The following is a 21,669-nucleotide window of genomic DNA, read 5'->3' as shown; positions in this document are numbered from 1 at the left end:
TAATGAGCAGTAAGCATCTCAGAATGAACGGATCTTTAATGTGGTTCTCTGTTATTTTGTCTACTCTTTCTTGGAAGGAACAATCTTGCGGGCTTCTGGCCTTTGGTTCCTTCTTCCTTGCATTAAAAAAGAAAAAAGTAATGGGGAAAAAATAGTCTTAATAATAGATGAGTTATACCCGGAATTACTCAGCCCCTCTTGTTAATAATAGTGAAAGTCGTGAATAATGTGCAGGTGTATGAAGTTAATTGATTGCTGGAGAAATTATTGTTGCAAAGACGTGTTGCAGTGATAAAAATGACTTATATTCCCACGCTTACTCAACAGAATTTAGCGATGTGTGTGCGTGTGTGTGTGTGTGTGTGTGTGTGTGTGTGTGAGAGAGAGAGAGAGAGAGAGAGAGAGAGAGAGAGTATGAGGTGAGGTGAGGTGAGGTTATGCAGTGGGTCGATGCAAACGATTTCTTACCATCGACCTACCACCGCTACCATCCTCATACCTTCACTACCACAGTACGTTAACCATAACTACCACTGCCATAGCTACCACTACCACACCACCGCTAGCACAGTACCACTTCCACACTACTGGCACCATAACTACCACAGGTAATACCATCATAGTCACTACCTTTATTCTGTCATCGCCAGTACCATAATTTTAATCATTACTACCATGATTATTACCAAATTCACTGCAACTACAACTACAACTACTGCCGCCATCACTGCTGCAACTACTACAACTACTACCACCACCACTGCTGACACCACATCATCATATCAACAACATACCATCCCTACCACCACCACACCACATCACATAACACCATCATTACATTATACCATTCCCGCCGCACCACAGCACACCACACCATATCATCATAACGCCAGCTCTGCAATTTACCATCACCACCATACCTCACTATCACCAGCTCTGCAATCTACCACCACCACCACCACACCGTCATCACCACACAAGGGTGGCTGGGTTCGTGAGGTGGCATATTGAATACGCATCAAACTATCAACACACACACACACACACACACACACACACACACACACACACACACACACACACACCTCAGATAGTGTCGCAAACCACAATTCTTTCTTTCTCTCTCTCTCGAATTTTTTATGAACGCAATTATGTATACTAATGTGTAATTTCATACATGACTGCTTTTCAAAATTATGCATTAACTCCTTCACTATCATGGTTTTGAAAGAGGGGGGGGGGTTGCGGTTCACTGTACAGTATATGGCTGGGAAATATGAATATTTTTATAGCAGCTAATTCTCTCTCTCTCTCTCTCTCTCTCTCTCTCTCTCTCTCTCTCTCTCTCTCTCTCTCTCTCTCAGATAAGGCAGATCTAACAAAAAGAAAGATAATTACTCTTGAATGACAGTTTTGGCGACGAATGAAGTTAATTTTAATTTCATTACATCAAATGCCGAACGATTTTTGTTAAGCTCATAGAGAACCTCTTCAAACCGAGGGTTATTTGTCTTTATGCGTGCTATCCCCAGTCCATTTTATTCACTTTATTTATTTATTCTTATCAGGAGGGACTTTCCGAACTGGAGGATGAGTTAGATATGGCCTTTATAAATGAACTTCTTTATTGCTGTAGCTCTTTCTCCTTTATCTGGCGCTGATTTTCGTGTATATATAGTTTATCAGTTGCTGATGTTATCGGAAATTGGGTCCCCTTAAATATAAAAGCAGTAGAAACATCCATGAGAAAGCGGAGTCTTATAATGAAGGGAAAATCTAGCACTCGATAGATCAACATTTATTTGGCGCGACAGTTTGGGAGACAACTTTACTCCATCAAGTAATGTCTGTCTGTCTGTCTGTCTTTTTGTCTGTGTCTATTCATCTGTATCTACCTGTATCTGTCATTCTGTGTCGCGGTCTGTAGCCATCAGTGTCAATCTATCTTTCTGTATCTGTTTATATATGCCAGGCCACCCATCTGTCATTTTGTATTTCAGTCTGTATCCATCTGGTTGTCTGTCAGCGTATTTGTCAATATCTGTTTATTTATGTATCAATCTATCCACCTTCCTGTCCACCTATCCGTATTACTGTCATCAAAAAGTGAGTCCCTTTCAACAGATATATTTACAATTGACTCTCGCGGCTCGCCCAAACTTTTATCAAAACCCAAACGCACGGTGATCCATTTAAAAAGTTGGGTCCATTTAACACTGTAACTTTAAATGACACCAGTGTTTTAAAGGGGTGAAGACAGGACAATAGGAAAAAACTTTAGGACGTGTTTTTTAAGGTATTACTGTTGGTCATTTTTAAGCCATTACTTTAGGACATCTTTAGAACAAAACAATGGGTTATTACTGTAGGACATTACTTTAGGACTTATCTTTAGGACAAATTACGGGCCTAAGAAGCAAATATCAAAAGGTATAGAGTAATATTTGTTGGGTTAATATCAGTGGCTTCATGACTGTAATAGATAAATTTAAATGAAAATATTATCCAGTAGTAATGACAGTAAGAAGTAAATATCTAAATCTGTTAGGTAATATTGAGCATTAGTATCAGTAGCCTTATAACTAGACTACGTAAATGCAAATCTAGGAAAACGCAGACACTTCATGCCTAAATAAATGCAGTATAGAGATAATATCAAGGTAATATCCAGTAGTAAGGACAGTAAGGAGCAAATCTCCAGAGGTATAAGATCGTATTCAGTGTGTTAATATCCGTAGCCTCATAACTAAAATAAATGCTGTAAAGAGGTAGCGAGAGTAAGGTAATAGGCTAATACTGGCTTAATATCAGTAGGATTATAACTTTGCCAAATAAATGTAATATTCCAGCAGTATGAGTGAGGTGATGGGTAATAATGAATGTTAATATCAGTAGCCAAATAACTATAAATAAATGCAGTATTGAAATAGAGGAAGATGATAGGCTAATACTGTCTTATAAATGGAATTAATAGTACGGTAACTAAAATAAATGCAATATCGAGGCACCAAGAGTAAGATAACGGGCTACAACTGCTTTATTTTCATTAGCCTCATAAATGGAATAAAGAAAAGCAGTGTCGAGATAAAGTAGGATAACAGGCTAATAATACTGCGTTAATATTGCTTCATAAATGGAATAAATAATAACCAAAACGCAATAACGAGGTAGCGAGTGAGGTGATGGCGGCCGCACCTGTAATCACGAAGAGCAGGTGTATTTCCGGCCACACTTAATTACCTGTGGCCAGAGTCATTAGGGCGGGAATGACCTTTATTTCGTGCAGGAGGGGAGATTGCACGGGGTTTGGGATTTTGGCCTTTTGAAGTTACTGTGTTTGTGTGGGTTATATGAATTTTTACTTGTCTGTCTGTCTGTCCACAACGTACAGTAACTGCATTCTTACCCCCCCCCTTCTCTCTCTCTTTGCGTCTGTCTATCGCATATGTTACACAACTTTAGGGACAGAATAGGCAGAATATTGACCGTATGAGTGTGTGTGTGTGTGTGTGTGTGTGTGTGTGTGTGTGTGTGTGTGTGTGTGTGTGTGTGTGCACGCGCGCGTTAGAAAATACTACTGTATATAAAAGTATTGATCGCAGAAGAATGTGTGTGTGTGTGTGTGTGTGTGTGTGTGTGTGTGTGTGTGTGTGTGTGTTGGAACGTAATATTTGGTGTTGTCCCCGCTTGAAGGGCCCATTTTCCTTCATAACAGGACGAAAGAAAATTGTAGCTTAAGGGTAAGACTAGAGTAAATACTTCTCTCTTTGTTTTGGTCCTATTTCCACAATGCGATGGCGTCTTTTTATTCACTGTACTGCCAGACGATTTTATTCAGAGGTTAAAAATCACCGACCCTCCTTTACGACGACATTTATATTCTTTTTACTTCCAGACGATTTTATTCAGTTTAGGGGAGACCGTAGCGAAGAGAAATTTAACCCACTAAAATCTTTTCACCTTAACTTGGCCCAGATTTTCGTCCTTTTGCAGCTTATTTCACACAGTTCATTGGCAGAAACAGACGGTGCTATGGCTGTACATCCTTTCCATGGCACTTCTTCGTGACTAGTATTATGTTAATCTGTTGCTTCATCTTAGCATTCAAGATGGAAAGATGACAGTTTTAGGCCAAGTTAGTGTGAAAAGACAATAGCTACAACACACACACATTCACTTCTCTTAGTACAGATAATCCTTCCCTAGTCGTGCTGCTCTCGTGCATACCCAGCTTGGGAGAGGTAATACAGGCAGTTACACCATCCCTCTGAGAAGAAGGATTGGACATGCATCTCATACCTCCCAATCCCCCCCTCCCTCCCAAAGTTGGATGGTGGACTGCAGGAGGAGGGCAACTTCAGCCTGCAGGCCACTGGGTTCACGTTCAGTTGAGTCTAGGGTAGGAAGAACATGCTTGTTATTTAAGTTCAAATTCTCTCTCTCTCTCTCTCTCTCTCTCTCTCTCTCTGTATGTATGTATGTGTGTGTTTGTGTACGTATTTTTGATTTATTAACTACATACAGGGTAGCAGAAAAGTTTCAAATTGCCGGCTGTAAAATTTTTTCAGCTCTAACCCTGCCTCCATTTGTATTTATTTTTATTTTACCGGTAGTTTTATCATTTACCATTTATTTTTTATCGGTCGCAGCGCTGTCTGTCCCATAACCAAGTTCCTTTATTATCACTAATTCAGACGGTTTTATTTGCAAATCTCACGTCATTACTACTGTGTATCCTTTGTAGAATTGGATATTTAACTGATTTGCTGGGTTTGCTGTAATCTGTTCTCTGTAACTAGGCAAGGGAGTAAGAGGAGGAAGGAAATGGCTTAGGAAGTTAGAGTTTTTGGTATTAGACAAGAGACAGTTATTCATTTTTAACTAGGTCTAAAACTGCCATCTGTCCATCATGAATGTTGAGTCTTAACGTGCATTAAAACTAGATGATGCTGGTAACGAAGAAGTGCTGTGGAAAAAATGTAGGGTCATAGCACTGTCTTTTCCTGCCACTTAGCTTCGTGGATTAGGCTGCAAAAGGACGAAAATCTGGGCCAAGTCAAGGTGAAAGAACTGTAGTACCTTGTCCTTAGCGATTTCTTTTGCCGTTTACTCCTCAGTTTTGTCAGTTACGCTGTTTGTATCTTCTTAGTGTGAGTGTGTGTTAATCCAGCGTAGGGACTCGTGGCTAGGCTGCTTAGTCTCGACGTATGTAAACCTTTAAATGCTGGGACTTTATATATATTCACCACCACCACCATCATCATCATCGTCGTCGTCGTCGTCGTCGTCGTCGTCGTCGTCCAGCCTCTTCTAATCATCATCATCATCATTATCATCAAGCCTCTTTCTTCTAAACAGACAAGAATATCAGTCTTACACAGAACGAGTAGCTCCCGGTATTTTTATATTTTTAAATTTATATTCCAGTTTTCTTTGATAATCTTTAACGTCAAGTATGTGGTCATTCACTTGTTGACTGGTGGGGTCAGTCAGTGGTTATATTGTGTTATCTGTTATCTTATCCCAGCCTTGTTGTCGCTGCGTTAATGTGGTTCATTGTTCTTCGAGCCCGTGATATTTTGTCTTATAATTAACTGCTGTAGTGGTAGTTGTGGTAGGAACTGTATAATCATCTATTCCTTGTATTACTGTATAGGCTTCTTGATCTCCTCCTCCTCCTCTACTTCCCTCAAATTTACTCACCCCTTCCCATCTCCTCAGTTCCGGCAGTACCCGCAGCAACCGAACCAGCAGGGCTCCATCTCTTGACTCCCTGCCGGCAGATCCATCCCGGGGGTCATTCAGTAGAGCATCAACACCCGACCATTCAGAGGCATCCAACAAGTCATGTGAGTACCGGATTTTTTCCCCATAAATTTTAGTACCAGAACATTTTTTCATATTTATAGAACTTTTTTTTTTTTAATAGATTTTAGTGCCAGATTTTTTTTTTTTTTTTTTTTTGGGGGGGGGTGTTTTTTCAGTGTTATTTGTTTTTGAGTGGAAGTATCAGTATATACGTTTTTCATACGGTAGATTTTAGTTTTTTTTTTTTTTTTCTCGTTTTTTGAGGTGCGATTTTTGTCGAGTTGTATTTTATTGTACTTTTTGTAGGTGTATTTATATCTTTTGTCTGGGGTGTTTGTGTTTTGTATTAATTGTGTGTGTGTGTGTGTCTTTTAAGGTGTATAAATACCAAGGAACAACTTCTGAATTACTACAACCTTTTTTAAACATTTTTTCGAACACAGACAAACGGGTTTTCGTAATCTGAAAATTAGTGGGAGCTTTACTGAACTGTTACTTTTATTGCATTTTATATTTTTGCGTGATAATTTGAGGGCCAACAATGAAGAAAATGATACATCGTATAGTTTGGGTGGTCAGTGCTTCTCGTTTGGAATAAAGAAATTATCACGTGAGTACCACAGCAATAAATAAATAAATAAGTGCCACGAAAAGTAAATACATAAGTAAATACTCCGGGAAATAAACGAGGAGCACGAGAAATAAATAAATAAATGCCACGAGAAATAAATAACTAAATAAATAAGCACCACGAGAAAAAAAGTTAATACCACGAGAAAAAAAGTTAATACCACGAGAAATAAATAAATAAATACCACGGGAATTAAATAAGTACCAGTACCGCAATAAATAAATAAATCCTACGAGAATTAAATAAGTACTACGAGAAATAAATAAATAAATGTATGGCGACTTGGGTATATTTCAACAGGATTTTTGATGTTAATTTGGTATGGATGGGATTTTTGGGGTTTGAATCTGTTTATTATTATTTTTTATTTTTTTGATCGAAGGGAATGGTTGTTTTGGGTTTTGGGTTATAATTATGATTATTATTATTACTGCTATTATATTATTATTATTATTATACTTTTGTTGCTTAATATGACTGGGGACATCTGGTATTTTTTACAGGTATATATATATATATATATATATATATATATATATATATATATATATATATATATAAGATTGTGTAACATCTGTACGTTCGTATGGAATAATGTTTATAAAATGAATTGGAGAGAGTGACAGGTAGTACTAATGAGAGGAAAGGTGAGACAGGTAGATCCAATTAGGGGAATAGGAGAGAGAGAGAGAGAGAGAGAGAGAGAGAGAGAGAGAGAGAGAGAGAGAGAATATAAAAATAATGAAAACAGGAGAAATTTGAATGTCATAGAGAGAGCGAGAATACTGTATAAGAATGAAAACATAAGAACAGGAGAAATGTGTATGTTAGAGAGAGGGGGGGATGGGAGAAACCTATCCTATCTTGAAAGTGGAGGAGCCTAGAGTTATCCCTGAGGTTGGCCCTTAAGTGCTGCTCTTAGGTAGCCCTCAAGCGCTTTATGGATTACTTAGCCTAGTCTACTTTTGTTGTCGTTTGTGTTTGTTTGATTTGTCCACGGTATTTAATCTGGCTGTCAGTTTACATCAGGGGGTTGATCTTCATTGGTTTCTGTAATTGTTTGCCCGTTTATCTCTGTCTGCCTGTCTGCTTGTGTGTCTGTCTGCGTATCTCTTTAGGTTTGCAAGAAAATTTTTGATGCAATTTAAGCCAAAAGCACCCTTAAAAATTATATTTAGATAGATAGATAGTATTGATGATCATTGTGTTGATAACTTAAACTAGTAGTTATGGTGAAAAGCGAAGTAATCTGTAGTAAAATGCTTATTGATACGAGCGTCTCGAAATGTTCGGATCTTGAATTTGGCTTCCTGTTATCCTGTTTTTATTTTTGCTTGGAGGGAACAATTTGCGGGCTCCTGGCCTTTGGTTCCTTCTTCCTTGCTTTGGGGAAAAAAAAAAAAAAAAAAAAACGTAAAGTCCAACTCCTTTTCCTCGACCTTCACATCAGTAACCTCTATCCCCAGGCCAGACACACACACACACACACACACACACACACACACACACACACACACACACACACACACACACAACCACTATTGCATTTACTCCACATATGGAGTTCTTGGATTTTTTTTTGTCCAGTTTTGTTGTTTTGTGGTGAACAGAGGTGGGTGGATCGTGAGGGTGGTTGTGGAGTTCGTCTCTCTCTCTCTCTCTCTCTCTCTCTCTCACACACACACACACACACACACACACACACACACACACACACGCACACACATTTCTGCGCATACAATTTCACACATATGCTAACTTGGTATCGTTGCTTTAACGTCCCCCACCCCCCACACTCACCTCGTTTTGTAGCGTACTGTACAATACCCGGTATATAAAATTCCTTAGAGGGGGGGAGGGGGGAAGAGAGAGGGAGTAAAAATAAGAGGTAGAAAAATATACAAATGAAAGATAGATAAAAAACCGAGGTTAAAAAAGAAAATAATGACAAATGAGACCAGCCTAAAGATATTTGCGTAGAGAGAGAGAGAGAGAGAGAGAGAGAGAGAGAGAGAGAGAGAGAGAGGCCAAATTTCTCTCATGCCAACTTCCGTCCCTTGAGGGGGTTGCTGGTGTCTCCCTCCCCCTATCTTGTGCCGACGTACCCCACTTCACTGCTCTCTCTCTCTCTCTCTCTCTCTCTCTCTTCCTTTATCTGCCCATCTATATGCAGTGTCCTGTTCTTAAATCAACTCATCCTTGGGTTTTGTTTTTACCAGACGAAAATAAGTATCAGCCCTTTAGTGAGCAGTAACACACACACACACACACACACACACACACACACACACACACACACACACACACACACACACACACACACACACACACACACACACACACACACACACACACACACACACACACACACACACACACACACACACACACACACACACACACACACTTTTTCTTCTACCGAACCCCCACCTCCTCTTCATCATCATTAGCAGTAGCATCTCCCCTCTTTTCTCTTTCCCATACCTCCCTCCACTTTCCTCCCTGTTATCTCTTCCTCCTCCTCCTCATCATCATCAGCTTCCACCTCCTCTTCATCATCATTATCATCGTTATCTCCAGCTCTTCCTTTTCTCATCATCATAATCTTCCATCTCCTCATCCTCATCGTCTCTTTTCTCATCCCTTCCCACCTACCCACATCACTCAATCTATCCCCATACCCCAATCATATTCCCCTCCTCCCCCCTCCCCACCATCAGACACGGCTGATTAGAAAGTGTTGCCGCTGCCTTTTACCACTTCCGCCCCTCTCACCTCTTGCTGTTGCTGTCACTGGGTTTTAGGAGGCTCCCTAGCACCGCTTCTTTAGCGATTTATTTTTTTTTGGATATGGATGGTTAATATATTTTTGCACTTTATGCAGAGTATGGTGATATTGGAATTATTTATGGAACATGGAGATTCTGGAATGATTCACGTAACGTGGAGATAGACAGTAGGGTGTAATAAGTAAAATAAGTCGCTTAAGAGAAGGTGTCAGGGAGCGTCCTTAACTGACGACAGTTATGGATATTAAATCACTCTTGACACAAGGATGATGCTATTTTTTTCATCCTTTTCGTGCTGATATTTGCTGTAAATTTTTTCTTTTTCCTTTGTGTGTGTGTGTGTTTGTGTGTGTGTGTGTGCCGATAGTTCCCTCTGTTCATGCCTTTATCTGACTTTCTGCATGTCTCTCTCTCTCTCTCTCTCTCTCTCTCTCTCTCTCTCTCTCTCTCTCTCTCTCATCAATCCACATTTTCTATTATCCCAATCTGTTGCATTATTTTGATGGGAAACTCTTGTAAAGTTCCCAGCCGTCCACCACCGCCAAATTGACGAAGTGTTAATTGATATCTGGCCCAGCAGGCTGTATCGTGGGACCTGGGATGAGTCATGGGCAGGGCAGGGCAGGACAAGATGGGCAGGGTTCGTTTTTTGTGTGGGTATGTTAGGAGGGGACTTTGGATTTTTTTTCGTTTCATTTTTTTTTTTGTGTAGAAGATGCACAGATGAAGGAAAATCAAATTAAATTAAAGAAAAAATACAGCAAATTACAGAGTCCTCCATAAAGAATGTGTAACAGTTGGACTTGAACTGCTGAAGGATGAAGTTTAAGGGGGAACCTAATCTGGTGAACTGAGTTCCAGAGAGAAGCAGTTCGGGTAATAGAGAAATTTTAATACGTAGAAGTTCTGCAATATGGCAGTGAGACAGTCCAGTCATGAGCGCTACCAGATGCCCCTGTAGCGTGGGGGAAGTCGTGGAGAGATGGCACAATGGATGCAACTTCAGCTGAGCATTTGCCATAAAGGTATCTAAAATAATGCAAGGGAGGCAACATTTCATATTACTTGTAGGGGAGATAGTTCATGTGTAGTAGTAGGGTTATTAATAATTCTAACAGCTTTGTTGTGAATTTTGTCTAGTTGCTTTAATGCAACCTCACCACATCCATTCCACAAGGGTGAGCAGTGTTCCAGCTGAGAGCGCACACGGCTTCTGTAAATTGAATTTAACTGTTATTCAGTGCTGTCACAAACACACGCCTACAACTATAGCGCGCGCGCACACACACACACACACACACACACACACACACACACACACACACACACACACACACACAATTTCCCCGAACCTATAAAACAACACTAAACAAAAGGAAACAATTACCACTTGGCCTCCAAAGTTTCTTTCCAGACTTACGCAGTTTTAAGACTACATCAAATTAGCCAAGAAAAGAGAAAATAAAATACATCACTGTCATTATCATCATCAGCATCAGCAGCATCACCTTTTTCTCCTCCTCCTCCTCCTCCTCCTCATCATCATCATCATCATCATCATCATCATCATCATCATCATCACCACCACCATCATATTTCCCGGTATTGCAGGTGGAAATGAAAAAAGAAATGATAACTATTAACAGGAAGGGAGAGTAATTATGGTGATGAAGTTTGGCATGAAGAGGAGATGAGAGGGAAGTAGGGAGGGTGCGGGAATAGAGGCTAGTTAGAGAGAGAGGGGGAGAGAGAGAGAGAGAATGGCGTTAGCTATACGAGTAGATAGGGAGAGAAAGAGAGAGAGAACAGTGGTCATAGGTACAGATAGAAAATAGAGAGCAATGGTATCAGCTGTAGATAGATTGATAGACAAATTGAGAGCAGTGTTGTTAGCGGTAGATAAGTAGATAGATACAGAGAAGGTTAAAAATTATCTTAGGCATATTGATATTTTACATCATCATCATCCCTAGCACTTCCTCTGTCTATATTTCCTGTCTATGACCTCCAGTCCGACAAACGCAGTGTGTCCAGGCATCTCGAAATGAACAGATCATGAATTTGGCTCTTGTTTTTGTTTTTTCTTGGATAAAACAATTATTCTGTCTTCTGGCCTTTGGTTCCTTCCTTCGTGCATTAAAATGAGTAAGACAATTTCAAACTCTTAAACTCTTCCTGTTCACCCAAGAAAACGTAACAAGATTAAGTCCAGATTAAGAACAAGATTAGTTACCCTTGTCTCAGCCCCTTCACCCCAAGTCCATATTATTTTATTATTTACTAACTTCTGACGATTTTCTTTACATTGGAGGGATTTTTTGACCTGGGGGTGTTAGATACCACCCTCATTAACCCCTTCACTCCTGGAAGTCTGTCTAAGCTGAATAAAATCGTCTGGAGGTAGAGAGAGTAAGACATGAAGTAAATTATGCTTCTTCTGCCCCAACTTGGCCTGTCTGTGTCTGTATGTCTGCCTTTCTGTCTGCTTGCCTCCCTGTCTGTCTGTCTCTGTCTGCCCATCTGTCTCTCAATATCTGTCTCTGTCCATCCATTTATCAGTCTATCAGTCTGTCAGTCCATCCATTCATCAGTCTGTCAGTCCATCCATTTATCAGTCTATCAGTCTGTCAGTCCATCCATTTATCAGTCTATCAGTCTGTCAGTCCATCCGTCCATCTTTTCACCTGTTTGTCTTTCTGTCTGTTGCTGTTCTTTTTTTTTCCCTTAATTTGGCCCAATATTGCAATTTCAACATTTTGAAGATTGAGTTGCAACACTGGATTGACACTACTGTAGAATTTGATGCTAATCACGAAGAAGTGCCGAGGAAACGATGTATAGCCCTAGCATTTCCATATTTTCATCCATTGAGTAACTTGATATAAAATTTAAAAGGAGTTGGAAATTTTGGAAAAGTTATGGCGAAAAAAAAATATATATATAATAAGTCTTGGTGGTGAAAGAGTTGAGACCGGATAGATTTTGTATTTTATTTTATTATTTTTTTTTTCTTGGCCAGTCACTTCCGTTCTCACCCACTCACTGTAACATAACTCTCTCTCTCTCTCTCTCTCTCTCTCTCTCTCTCTTTCTCTCTCTCTCACTCTCTCTCTCTCTCTCTCTCTCTCTCTCTCTCTCATTTTTTTATGCGGGTACGCCAGCTACAAAAGATACCGTCCTGTTATTTTCTCTTTTTTGATTTTTTTTTTTTTTTTTGGCGGAATTAAACTTTCACTCTAGAAATTCACACACGCGAAATGGAAGAATGCGGAATGGAAAGTAGACAAAGTTGGTTGGGTAGGTGTATTTTTGAGGGTTGTCGTTCTGAATAGTAGTTAAGTTTCGTGCTTTTGATGACTGCTGGTATTTATAATGGTGATATTATTATTATTATTATTATTATTATTATTACTGGTAGTAGAAGTGTTCCTAGTATTACTACAGCTGTTGGTTGTACTATCGCTACTTTCACCACCACCACTACTACTACTACTTCTTCTACTTCTACTCCTACTACTACTTCACTAATGAAATAACTGGGGCCAGTGGTATTATTCCATTTATTCCCATTTATTTGTGATGAGGGGCAATAAGGGGGTGAAGTGGCATTGTTGAAGCTCGAGCTGGTATGGGTGGTATGTGTGTGTGTGTGTGTGTGTAGTGTTGTGTATATACCGGTATGTGTGTTTGTGTGTTGTGTATGTATGTGTGTACGTGTCTGTTGTGTATGTATGTATGTACGTGTCTGTGTGTTGTGTATGTATGTGTGTACGTGTCTGTGTGTTGTGTATGTATGTATGTACGTGTCTGTGTGTTGTGTATGTATGTGTGTACGTGTCTGTGTGTTGTGTATGTATGTGTGTACGTGTCTGTGTTGTGTATGTATGTGTGTACGTGTCTGTGTGTTGTGTATGTATGTGTACGTGTCTGTGTTGTGTATGTATGTGTGTACGTGTCTGTGTGCTGTGTATGTATGTGTACGTATGTATGTGTTGTGTATATGTATGTGTTGTGTATATATGTATGTGTGTGTGTGTGTTGTGTATGTATATGTGCGTGTATGTATGTGTGTGTTTATGTATGTAAACCTATTCTACAAGATGATGCTTATATTATTTCTCCCAGCAGACAATTTAATTAAGATGTTTGAGGGAATTGTTGAAAATGGGTGGGTTAGATTTTGAGCCATTATTATAAATTATGAGACTTTACGAGAACTGGAGGGATTAGATATAGATACTGATACAGGTAGATATAGATAAAAATTTAGATATAGATATAGCCTTCATTATTACCTTTACTACTAATGCGCCATCTTGAGCTGAATCAAATCGTCTTAGAGAAATGGATATAAAGGGTAATTTTCTTTTTGTATTGTCACAGTACCGCCACATTTCATTACACTTGAAAAAAAAAAAAAAAAATGATGGATCTGCATTATGTCGTTTGCTATGAAAGATAAATTTCTAGAGGCGAACAGAAAAGGCTCATGATAGCTAGAAAAATAAAGCAGAAAAAAAAAATAAACTGATAAAATAAAAAGCATAACTATGGGAAAGAAATAGTCATAGATAAGATACATATTATAACTATTTATTTATTTATTTATTTTTGTGTGTGGTTAACAAGCGCGTATTTTTAGTAACGGAATGCGATGGGAGGAAAAAACAGATTGCGTAAAATCGACATCTGGCAGCAAGAAATAAATTGCAACTTGTGGTATTTATAGTAACGGAGTGCGTATGGGAGTAAAAAAAAAAAGTTAAATCGACATCAGGCAACGAAAAATAATTTGCGTATAATCGACATCTAGCAAGAAAAAAATAAATTGCGTAAAAATGTACATCTTGCAACTCTGGGTATAGTGTCTGCTGGTGGCCTTGCAGTGTTGCTAGGCGTGCGCGTTTCACGCCTGTTTGGGCGATTTAGAAAGAAGATTTGCCCTCAAATTTGAACGGCTTCGCGGTGAGCCTTTTTGGGCGATTGTAAAAATGATTGGCCGCGTATTGGGCGATTTTTTGTTTTGGATGTGGTATTCATATAACATAGTAAAAAGACATGGCGTATGGCCGGTGTATGGCCAGGCCCAGCATTCCTTCTCACCCCCCCAAGCATTGTGAAGCCTCAGCTAATTAGCAGCTCTATCTGATCAGATCTTGCTTGACGCCAAGTGTGTGTGTGTGTGTGTGTGTGTGTGTGTGGTACGAGGCAGGTCGGAAAGTCACACCTCAGGTGAGAGAAGAAGAGGGCGGTGCCTGTTAAGACTTAGTTAAGACATTGGCAAGGTGATAGTCGCGGTGCGGGGAAGGGTAGGGGATAAGAGAACGAGTGGAGACAGTGGTGGACTTTAATCCGGATATATATATATATATATATATATATATGTGTGTGTGTGTGTGTGTGTGAGAGAGAGAGAGAGAAAACAGTCGAAGGTGTGGAGTGGGTCGGGGATGGGGTAGAGGGAGGGAACTTTGCGTGGTCAGTGATTATGGGATCGGTGCTGGGGTTGGACAGGTGTGGTTAAGGGTGTGAGGCCTTCAGACAGAGATAAATGCGGGGGAGGTACAGGGTGGTCATAATGACTAAGGTGCTAATTGTATTGCCCTTCAGTGATTGACATTAGCACGGTACTGGCAATCTGATTATCTGGAATTCCCTGAGACTGTGGAATGGGAGGAATGCTGTGGTGATTGACGGTGCCACATAAGCCCAAATGCAGTGTAAAATCGCAATAAATAACAAATAGGTACAGAACTATTAAATCACGACTGTACTTGGGCTAAAGGACGGTGTTGGGCGCGATTTCGGGAAGGACTGGACGCTAACAGCACCCACGGACCTGGCAGCACTGCTACTGTGGCCTTGTGTGGCTCAGTGTGGCTGCGTAGGTGGGAGGGAGAGGTTATGTGTGTCCGGGGTCCTGGTACTCCGACACGTGTACTAACCCAATATGTAAAAGGTGACTATGTTGGCAGTGTTTATAATCCGTAAGAGTAAATAAGGAAGCGTTAACGAAGTGCGAAATTGTAATCAGACTTCGTAAAACTAGAAAAATGTGGAGTTCGTGTGTCTCGCTTCACATGGTCGCTGCGAAAGAGTGGTTATGAAAAACAGTGGTGATTAAAGGACTAGGAATAGATACCATTGAAATAATGAAGTGAAATGTTGTGAATTCTTATACTTATGAAATCAGGAAGGTTATTCGTAAAGCAGAAACTATGTGAAAATCCTGTCCTTCATTTCACATGGTAACGAAAATTAAGGAAATGAAAGTGATTAATAAGATTGTAAATATGTACAGTTGATTGATATACTTATATAAGGAAGTGTTGGAGATGAGTAGGAAATGATAATAACAATAATAATAATAATAATAAAGTGTATACGAAAGAATTGGACGTGATTAGAAAATTGTTATGGATGCGAAATCAGTGTAGTTATTAGGAAAACAGTAAAAAGGTATAAAAAAAAAAAAAGCCTCATTTCACATAACGTAAATAAGGAAACGAAAATGATGATAATGATGATGATAGAAGTTAGGAAGGAAAAATATGAAGTAAAGAACAATACTAACTTGCTAGGTGATAAATATTAAACAACTAAATAAATGAAATAAAAAATAAGGCATTAGGAAAAAGAATTAAAGAGGAAAAATGCTTCAATTAAAATGATAGTGAAAAAATATTGAAACATGAAGTGAGAATTAATACCGGTAAATAAAGGAATAATATCTTCATGGGATATTTAATTGGTGTCTTTGTTGCAGGAAATTAGTGGTTTAATTAGTGAATGACTTTGATAATGACGGTAGTGGTAAATGGGCAGTAACTGATAATAGTAATAATAATAATAATTGAAGAGTGTTATTTGGTTGAACAATTACGGAGTCGTTTCCTAAAAGTATCTAGGAGTGACGACGAAGGAAAATGAAAAAAAAAATGAGCAATATTTGAAAGACAGGTAAAAGAATGAAGAAAAATCAATCGAAAAAGTTAAAAAAGAAAATTCCCATAAAAGACAAAATGCAGTGGTGCTTGAGCAGAAAAATTACAAAATAATTCCACAGAAAAAAAAAAAATAAAATCATTGACGGAAACTCCAAGAAACCAGGAACATCTCAGAGTAAAAGTCCCTCCAAATTAAGGAAAACTCGACGAAACCAAGAACATCTCAGAGAAGAAGTCCCATCAGATTAAAGGAAGCACTAAGAAATAAAAAATTAAAAAAAATCAAAGAAAAGTCCCTCCAACTTAAAGGAAATACTACAGTAATAAAAAAAAACTTAAAAAAGAATTGACTCCCTCCAGATAAAGAAAAAATTCCAAAAACAAAGAAACCTCTCAAAGAAAATAAGCTTCCTCCAAGTTAAAGACAACATCTCAGAAAACCCTCACAGAAAATACCCCGTCCAAATTAAAGAAAAGACTTCAGGACGCCAAGAAACCTCAAAGAAACTATATTCCTTCCAAAGAAAACACTAAGGAATTAAGAAAAAACTCAAGAAAAGTGAGAGAAAAAATACCCTTGAAAAAGACAGCCTTGGAGGAATATAACTTCTAAAATTTACAGCTTTCAAGAACGATAAGAATAAAAGCATACAGAAAAGAAAAATTCCCAGAAGGACAAGGCTTCCAGGTAGAAAGCCGTCCAAGAAAATAACCCAAGAAAACCTCCAAGAAAAAGCTACATATTAAACCCCTGAAGACTCCAAACAATAGGCCCTCCAAAGCAAGTAAGAAAAAAAATAGCTAAAAAAAACTGAGGGAGAAAAAAAAAAAAAAACTTCGAATATAAATCCTTCCGAGAAAATACCTCCAAACGAAGACATTCAAGAAAAACCTCCAGATAGATACCTCCTCCAAGAAAGAAGAAGAAAAGCTTCAAATAAAAGCCAGATTAAGAAAAACTCCCTAAAACACCTCCAAGAAAAACACAAAGTCGAAAATAAAAACCCTCCAAGAAAAACAGCCCTTCATACTAGCCACTCCTCCAAAAAAAAAGAAAAGGTAAAGAAATGAAACCATAGACAAAAACAAGACCTCCAAGAAAATTCCCCAAAGAAATCCCTCCAAGAACAGGAAAAAAACACAAGCCTGCAAAAAACAAAATCCCTCAAAATAAACAAATAAAGAAAATGAACTAAAACACCCTGGGCAGAGAAGAGCGACCACCACGCCACTTATCATACCCCAGAAAAAAAGAGAGTAAAAAAGAGAGTGAGAGAGAGAGAGAGAGAGAAAAGAGAGTTAACCCTTTTATTCAGACTGCTTTGGGTGTTTCTTTTCATCTCGACATAAGAAAATAAAGAGAAAGAGGGAGTGAGAAAGGAAGAAAAAAGTGAGAAAAGAAGAAAAAAGATACAGGGAGAGTAAAGTAAGAGAAGAGATAGAGGGCGTGAGGAGAAGAGAGAAAGAAAGAGAAGTGAGAAACAGAAGAGGGAAATGAAGAAGTGAGAAAGAGAGAAAAGAAAGAGAACTGAGAAAAAGAGAGAATAAGAACCCCCTCTTTTATACCGGTTTATCTCTTCATCTCCAAAAGAGAGAGAGAGAGAAAGAGCAAAAAACAGACTCTACCCTCTTATTCAGTCTCTCAGTTTCAAGTGTGTTTCGTCCACCTGTTTTATGTTTCTTTTAATTCAATCAAGAGTGAGTGTTTTGTTAATTTATCGTGGCATGTAAAACTAAATTCGCCTTTGCAGTGATGAAGAAAAGAGGAAGCTACACACTAAATAAAAAGAAAATATTGTGTCCTGCTCAGAAATTAAGATAGTCACTGAGCTAGAGAAAAAAGGAAAAAAAGATAGAAAAAATAAAGGAAAAAAGAAAATAAAAAAAGACCTCAGACCAGGAATGCGGAAAAGAGTAAGGTGAAAGAGAAAAAAAAGGCATTGTTTCTATTTTCGGCGATTATTAAATCAGTTACTTCGTTGTAGAAAAAATTAACATACAGGCAAGTCCCCTTCGCAATAATGCAGATAAGGGGAAGCTGAAAGAAAAGGAGAAAGAAAACAAAGTGTCTTGGTTGGAGATAAAGATAGTTGGTGGTGAAGAAATAAGAGAAAAAGAAAAAACAAGGAATTCCTGTTCATTGATGCAGAAAAGGATAAGATAAAAGAAAACGAGAAGCAAAGAAAACACATTGTCCTGGTTAGAGACGCACAAAGAGGGTAAACTAAACTAGATGCTGCGTCCTTGACCTTCATCATGCCAGCCAAGACCTCCTCGGCCACCACCTGGTACCGCCTCCCTCCCCCGCCTCCCTCTCCACGCCTCCCCCATGCCTCCAGAACCAATGCTAGCTCCACCTCCAACCCCCCTTCGTCCCCCCACCTCCCTCGGACCTCCAAATCGTCTGCTGTTAACCCTCCCGCCTCCCCACTTGCCGCCAAAAACCCTCCATCCTCTACCACTACCACCTCAGTCTCCAAAGCCCCTGCCTCTCTGCATTCCTCCAAGGTATCCTGTAATCCCAACCCCTCCAAAGCTACTTCATTAACTCCCTCCAAACCTGCTCCAGCGAATCCCCCTCCTCCTAGACCTGCTCCAGTCAGTCCCAACCCCTCCAAGCCCATGTCAGGCAATCCTCTTCCCTCCAAAGCCACTTCAGTCGCTTCTCTTCCCCAAAAAACCACTTCAAACCCCCTTCCCTCCAAATCCAATCCAGTCAATCCCCCTCCCTCCAAATCCAATTCAGTCAATCCCCCTTCTTCCAGACCTAGTTTAGTCAATCCCCCTCCCTCCAAACCCAGTGCAGTCAATCCCCCTGCCTCCAGACCCACGTCACTCAATCCCGCTCCTTCCCCGCGACTCTCCCGCCGACTCGTTTCACCTACCCAGAATGCCCCTCCTAGCAAGCACCTCCCTCAGATGCCTGGAGCGTTGGCAAGTCCAGGGGCTCGAACTCCAGTCTTTCCGAGCACCGTCTCCCCTTCGAAGTTGCCCACGTCAATGCCAAACCAAACGTCTTCGTCCCCCAAACGATCAACAGGGAGTAATAGGATTGCTTCTCCAACTAGGATGAGGAATGCTGATCGACTTCCACCAGTGACCAAAACGCCAACTAGTCCTGTTGCTGAGCAGGGGTTGAAGCTGATCTCAGAGGAACAGAAACCCAAGCTGAAAGATGGAAAGGCCAGCAAGACGAACGAGAAGAATAAATCTGAGGAGCGAAAGAAGGACAAGGCAAGCAGCGATAAAATCAGGAAGGGCGAGGGGACCAAGAAACAGGTTGAGGCCAGAGGGGAAGCTAGGATAATTCCCAAGAGGAAGAAGTCCGAGCGAAGCAACTCAGATGTGGACATCAAACCGAAGAAAATGGTGATCAAGGAGCGACACCCAAGCCCAACTAGACTGGAGGAGGAAATCGTACCCTCAGCCCGGTTACCCAAGCCTGGACCTCCTGACCGGGGATTAAAACCAGGGAAAGGATTACGAAGGCCAACAACATTGAAATTACCAACCCACACCAGGCCCTTGCTGCCGTGTAAGGACTTGCAGGTTAGGAATGTGGAAGAGAGGATGAGGGAGATGGTGATAGGAAAGGAGGGTGACTGTGAGGAAAAGGTGGATGGTATTGATGAAAATGAGGCAGAAATGGTCACCCCTGTTGCTGAAATGGATGTGGTGGATCTAGGCAAAGTTGAACTGTTTCCCTGCCCTGACCTACCGACCAGTGACGCAGGGAAAATAAACAGCAACAAATCAGATTGTGAAGAGTGCGAAGACCTTGCAGTGGATGACGTTGAACCCCTGTCTTCGGATATGGGGACCTATTCCCTGGAGTTCATTCCTGACTCTGAAGTGAGAGGGTCTTGCCAGTACACCAACCTTGCTTGTATGCCGGAGTTTGGGTCCACGGAAATGGTGTCAAGTGGTGTGTTGGAGGATTGTGTTGACCGTGAAGCCTACCTCGGTGATGGGAAGATGCAGGAAGGGAGTGAAGCATGCACAGTCCAGGGAGGAAGTGATGATCGGATTGAGAGGGAAGACTACCCTGATGATGGGAAGATGCAGGACGTTGATGACGCAGGCATCATCCCAAGAGAAGGTGATGATCGGATGGTGCTGCATATAGATGAAAGTGCTTGCCTTGGGGATGCAGTGGGTGAGGATATTGATAACCATGATAACAATAGCACTAGTTTCTGTTACCCAGGTGAAAAGAAAAGCAATAATTGTAGTAACCTTGTTGATAGTTACAATCTGAATCATCATGGTGAGAGTAACTGCATGGATCATTGCTACCATGGCGACAATAGCAGCCTGGATCATTACAGCCGTGAAAGTAAGACCAGCTGTACTAACCATGGTGATAACAATAGCACTGATCTCCCTATGTTGGTTGAGTCCTGTGAGAGGGCGAGACAGGACAGCCTCTTGCAAGACTCAACCATGCAAGACATAACAAGCTTAGCGAGAGACGAGGAAGAGGAAGAAAAGAACAGGGATGAACCATTGACGTTTGCTGAAGAAATACCCATAGATGACGAAAAACCACCCCGTGACGAACGAAACCAACGAAATGACGATCGAAACCTACAAAATGACGACCAGAAGTTACAAAATGATCGAAACCTGCAAAATGGCGACCGAAACCTACAAAATGACGATCTGAACCTACAAAATGGCGACCGAATCCTACGAAACGAGGACCAAAAACTACAATGCGACCCCAGGACATCGATTGAAGACGGACCGAACGCAGACCATTCCTCCTTTCCTTCTGGGATGATGAAGGACCAGTTGGAGGAAATAAAAAGCGGAGATGGCTGGATCCAACACAGGAACTCAAGACCCAAATCACCTGTTACGAGAAAAACACAGGAGTCTCGGCGGAAAGCGAGATGTGGCGAGATTAAGCGAGACGTTGCTCCCAGGGCGAAAGTAGGCGAAAACGCGCGTCTGGCTAACAGCATCACGGCAAGAGTAGCCGAGGCAAAGAAGGCCAAGCAGAAGAGTAAGGACGAGGAGATGGCGAAAGTAAGCGAGAGGAGAAGTAAGAGGAAGATTGAAACTGAGAGGACAAGAGGAGGGACGAAGAAATCTGCAAGACTGTTCGTTGAGAAAGGTAAATTAATGAAAAATTGATTTTAAAGGCGAAAAAAGGAAAGTTAATTAAGGCATTTATATTACCTGGTTTAGACGTGAATTAGATGTTATTTGTAATGTTAATTGGATTTTTTTTATTGCGTATCCTCGTGGTTTTAATTAATGAGGTGATGCTTTAATTTGGTTTGTTTTTAATCGTGGGAAAGGGTCATTAGCTGTTAATTAATTACGAGGGAGAGCCAAATTAATTAAGGTATACCGTAATTATAGTATTTTATTGATTTGACTTTCCCTCGCTTATTTTCGCAAATTCTGTTAACACAGCCAGCATTTTGGATATTTTTCTAGTTGTCAGAAAAAATTGAATGTAATTTGTGAGGAAAGTTTAATTCAG

At 40.2% G+C, this 21,669-nt stretch overlaps 1 protein-coding gene across 4 annotated transcripts in view; it reads left to right on the top strand.

Moving 5' to 3' along the window:
• Positions 1 to 21,669, top strand: part of LOC145408474 (uncharacterized) — a 398,402-nt gene that overhangs the window by 68,065 nt on the left and 308,668 nt on the right. For all 4 annotated transcript variants that reach the window (XM_080279207.1, XM_080279208.1, XM_080279206.1 and 1 more), the window contains exon 3: positions 5,722 to 5,849. In XM_080279207.1, the coding sequence (XP_080135333.1) occupies positions 5,722 to 5,849 (128 nt within the window). The remainder of the gene's footprint in view (positions 1 to 5,721; positions 5,850 to 21,669) is intronic.

Source organism: Coenobita brevimanus, chromosome 77 (genome assembly GCF_032717465.1).
Source record: "Coenobita brevimanus isolate Jiangsu-jjx chromosome 77, ASM3271746v2, whole genome shotgun sequence".
NCBI classification, from domain to species: domain Eukaryota; kingdom Metazoa; phylum Arthropoda; class Malacostraca; order Decapoda; family Coenobitidae; genus Coenobita; species Coenobita brevimanus.
The sequence above is the reverse complement of the archived record's forward strand: the minus strand, read 5'-3'. Positions and strand labels throughout refer to the sequence as shown.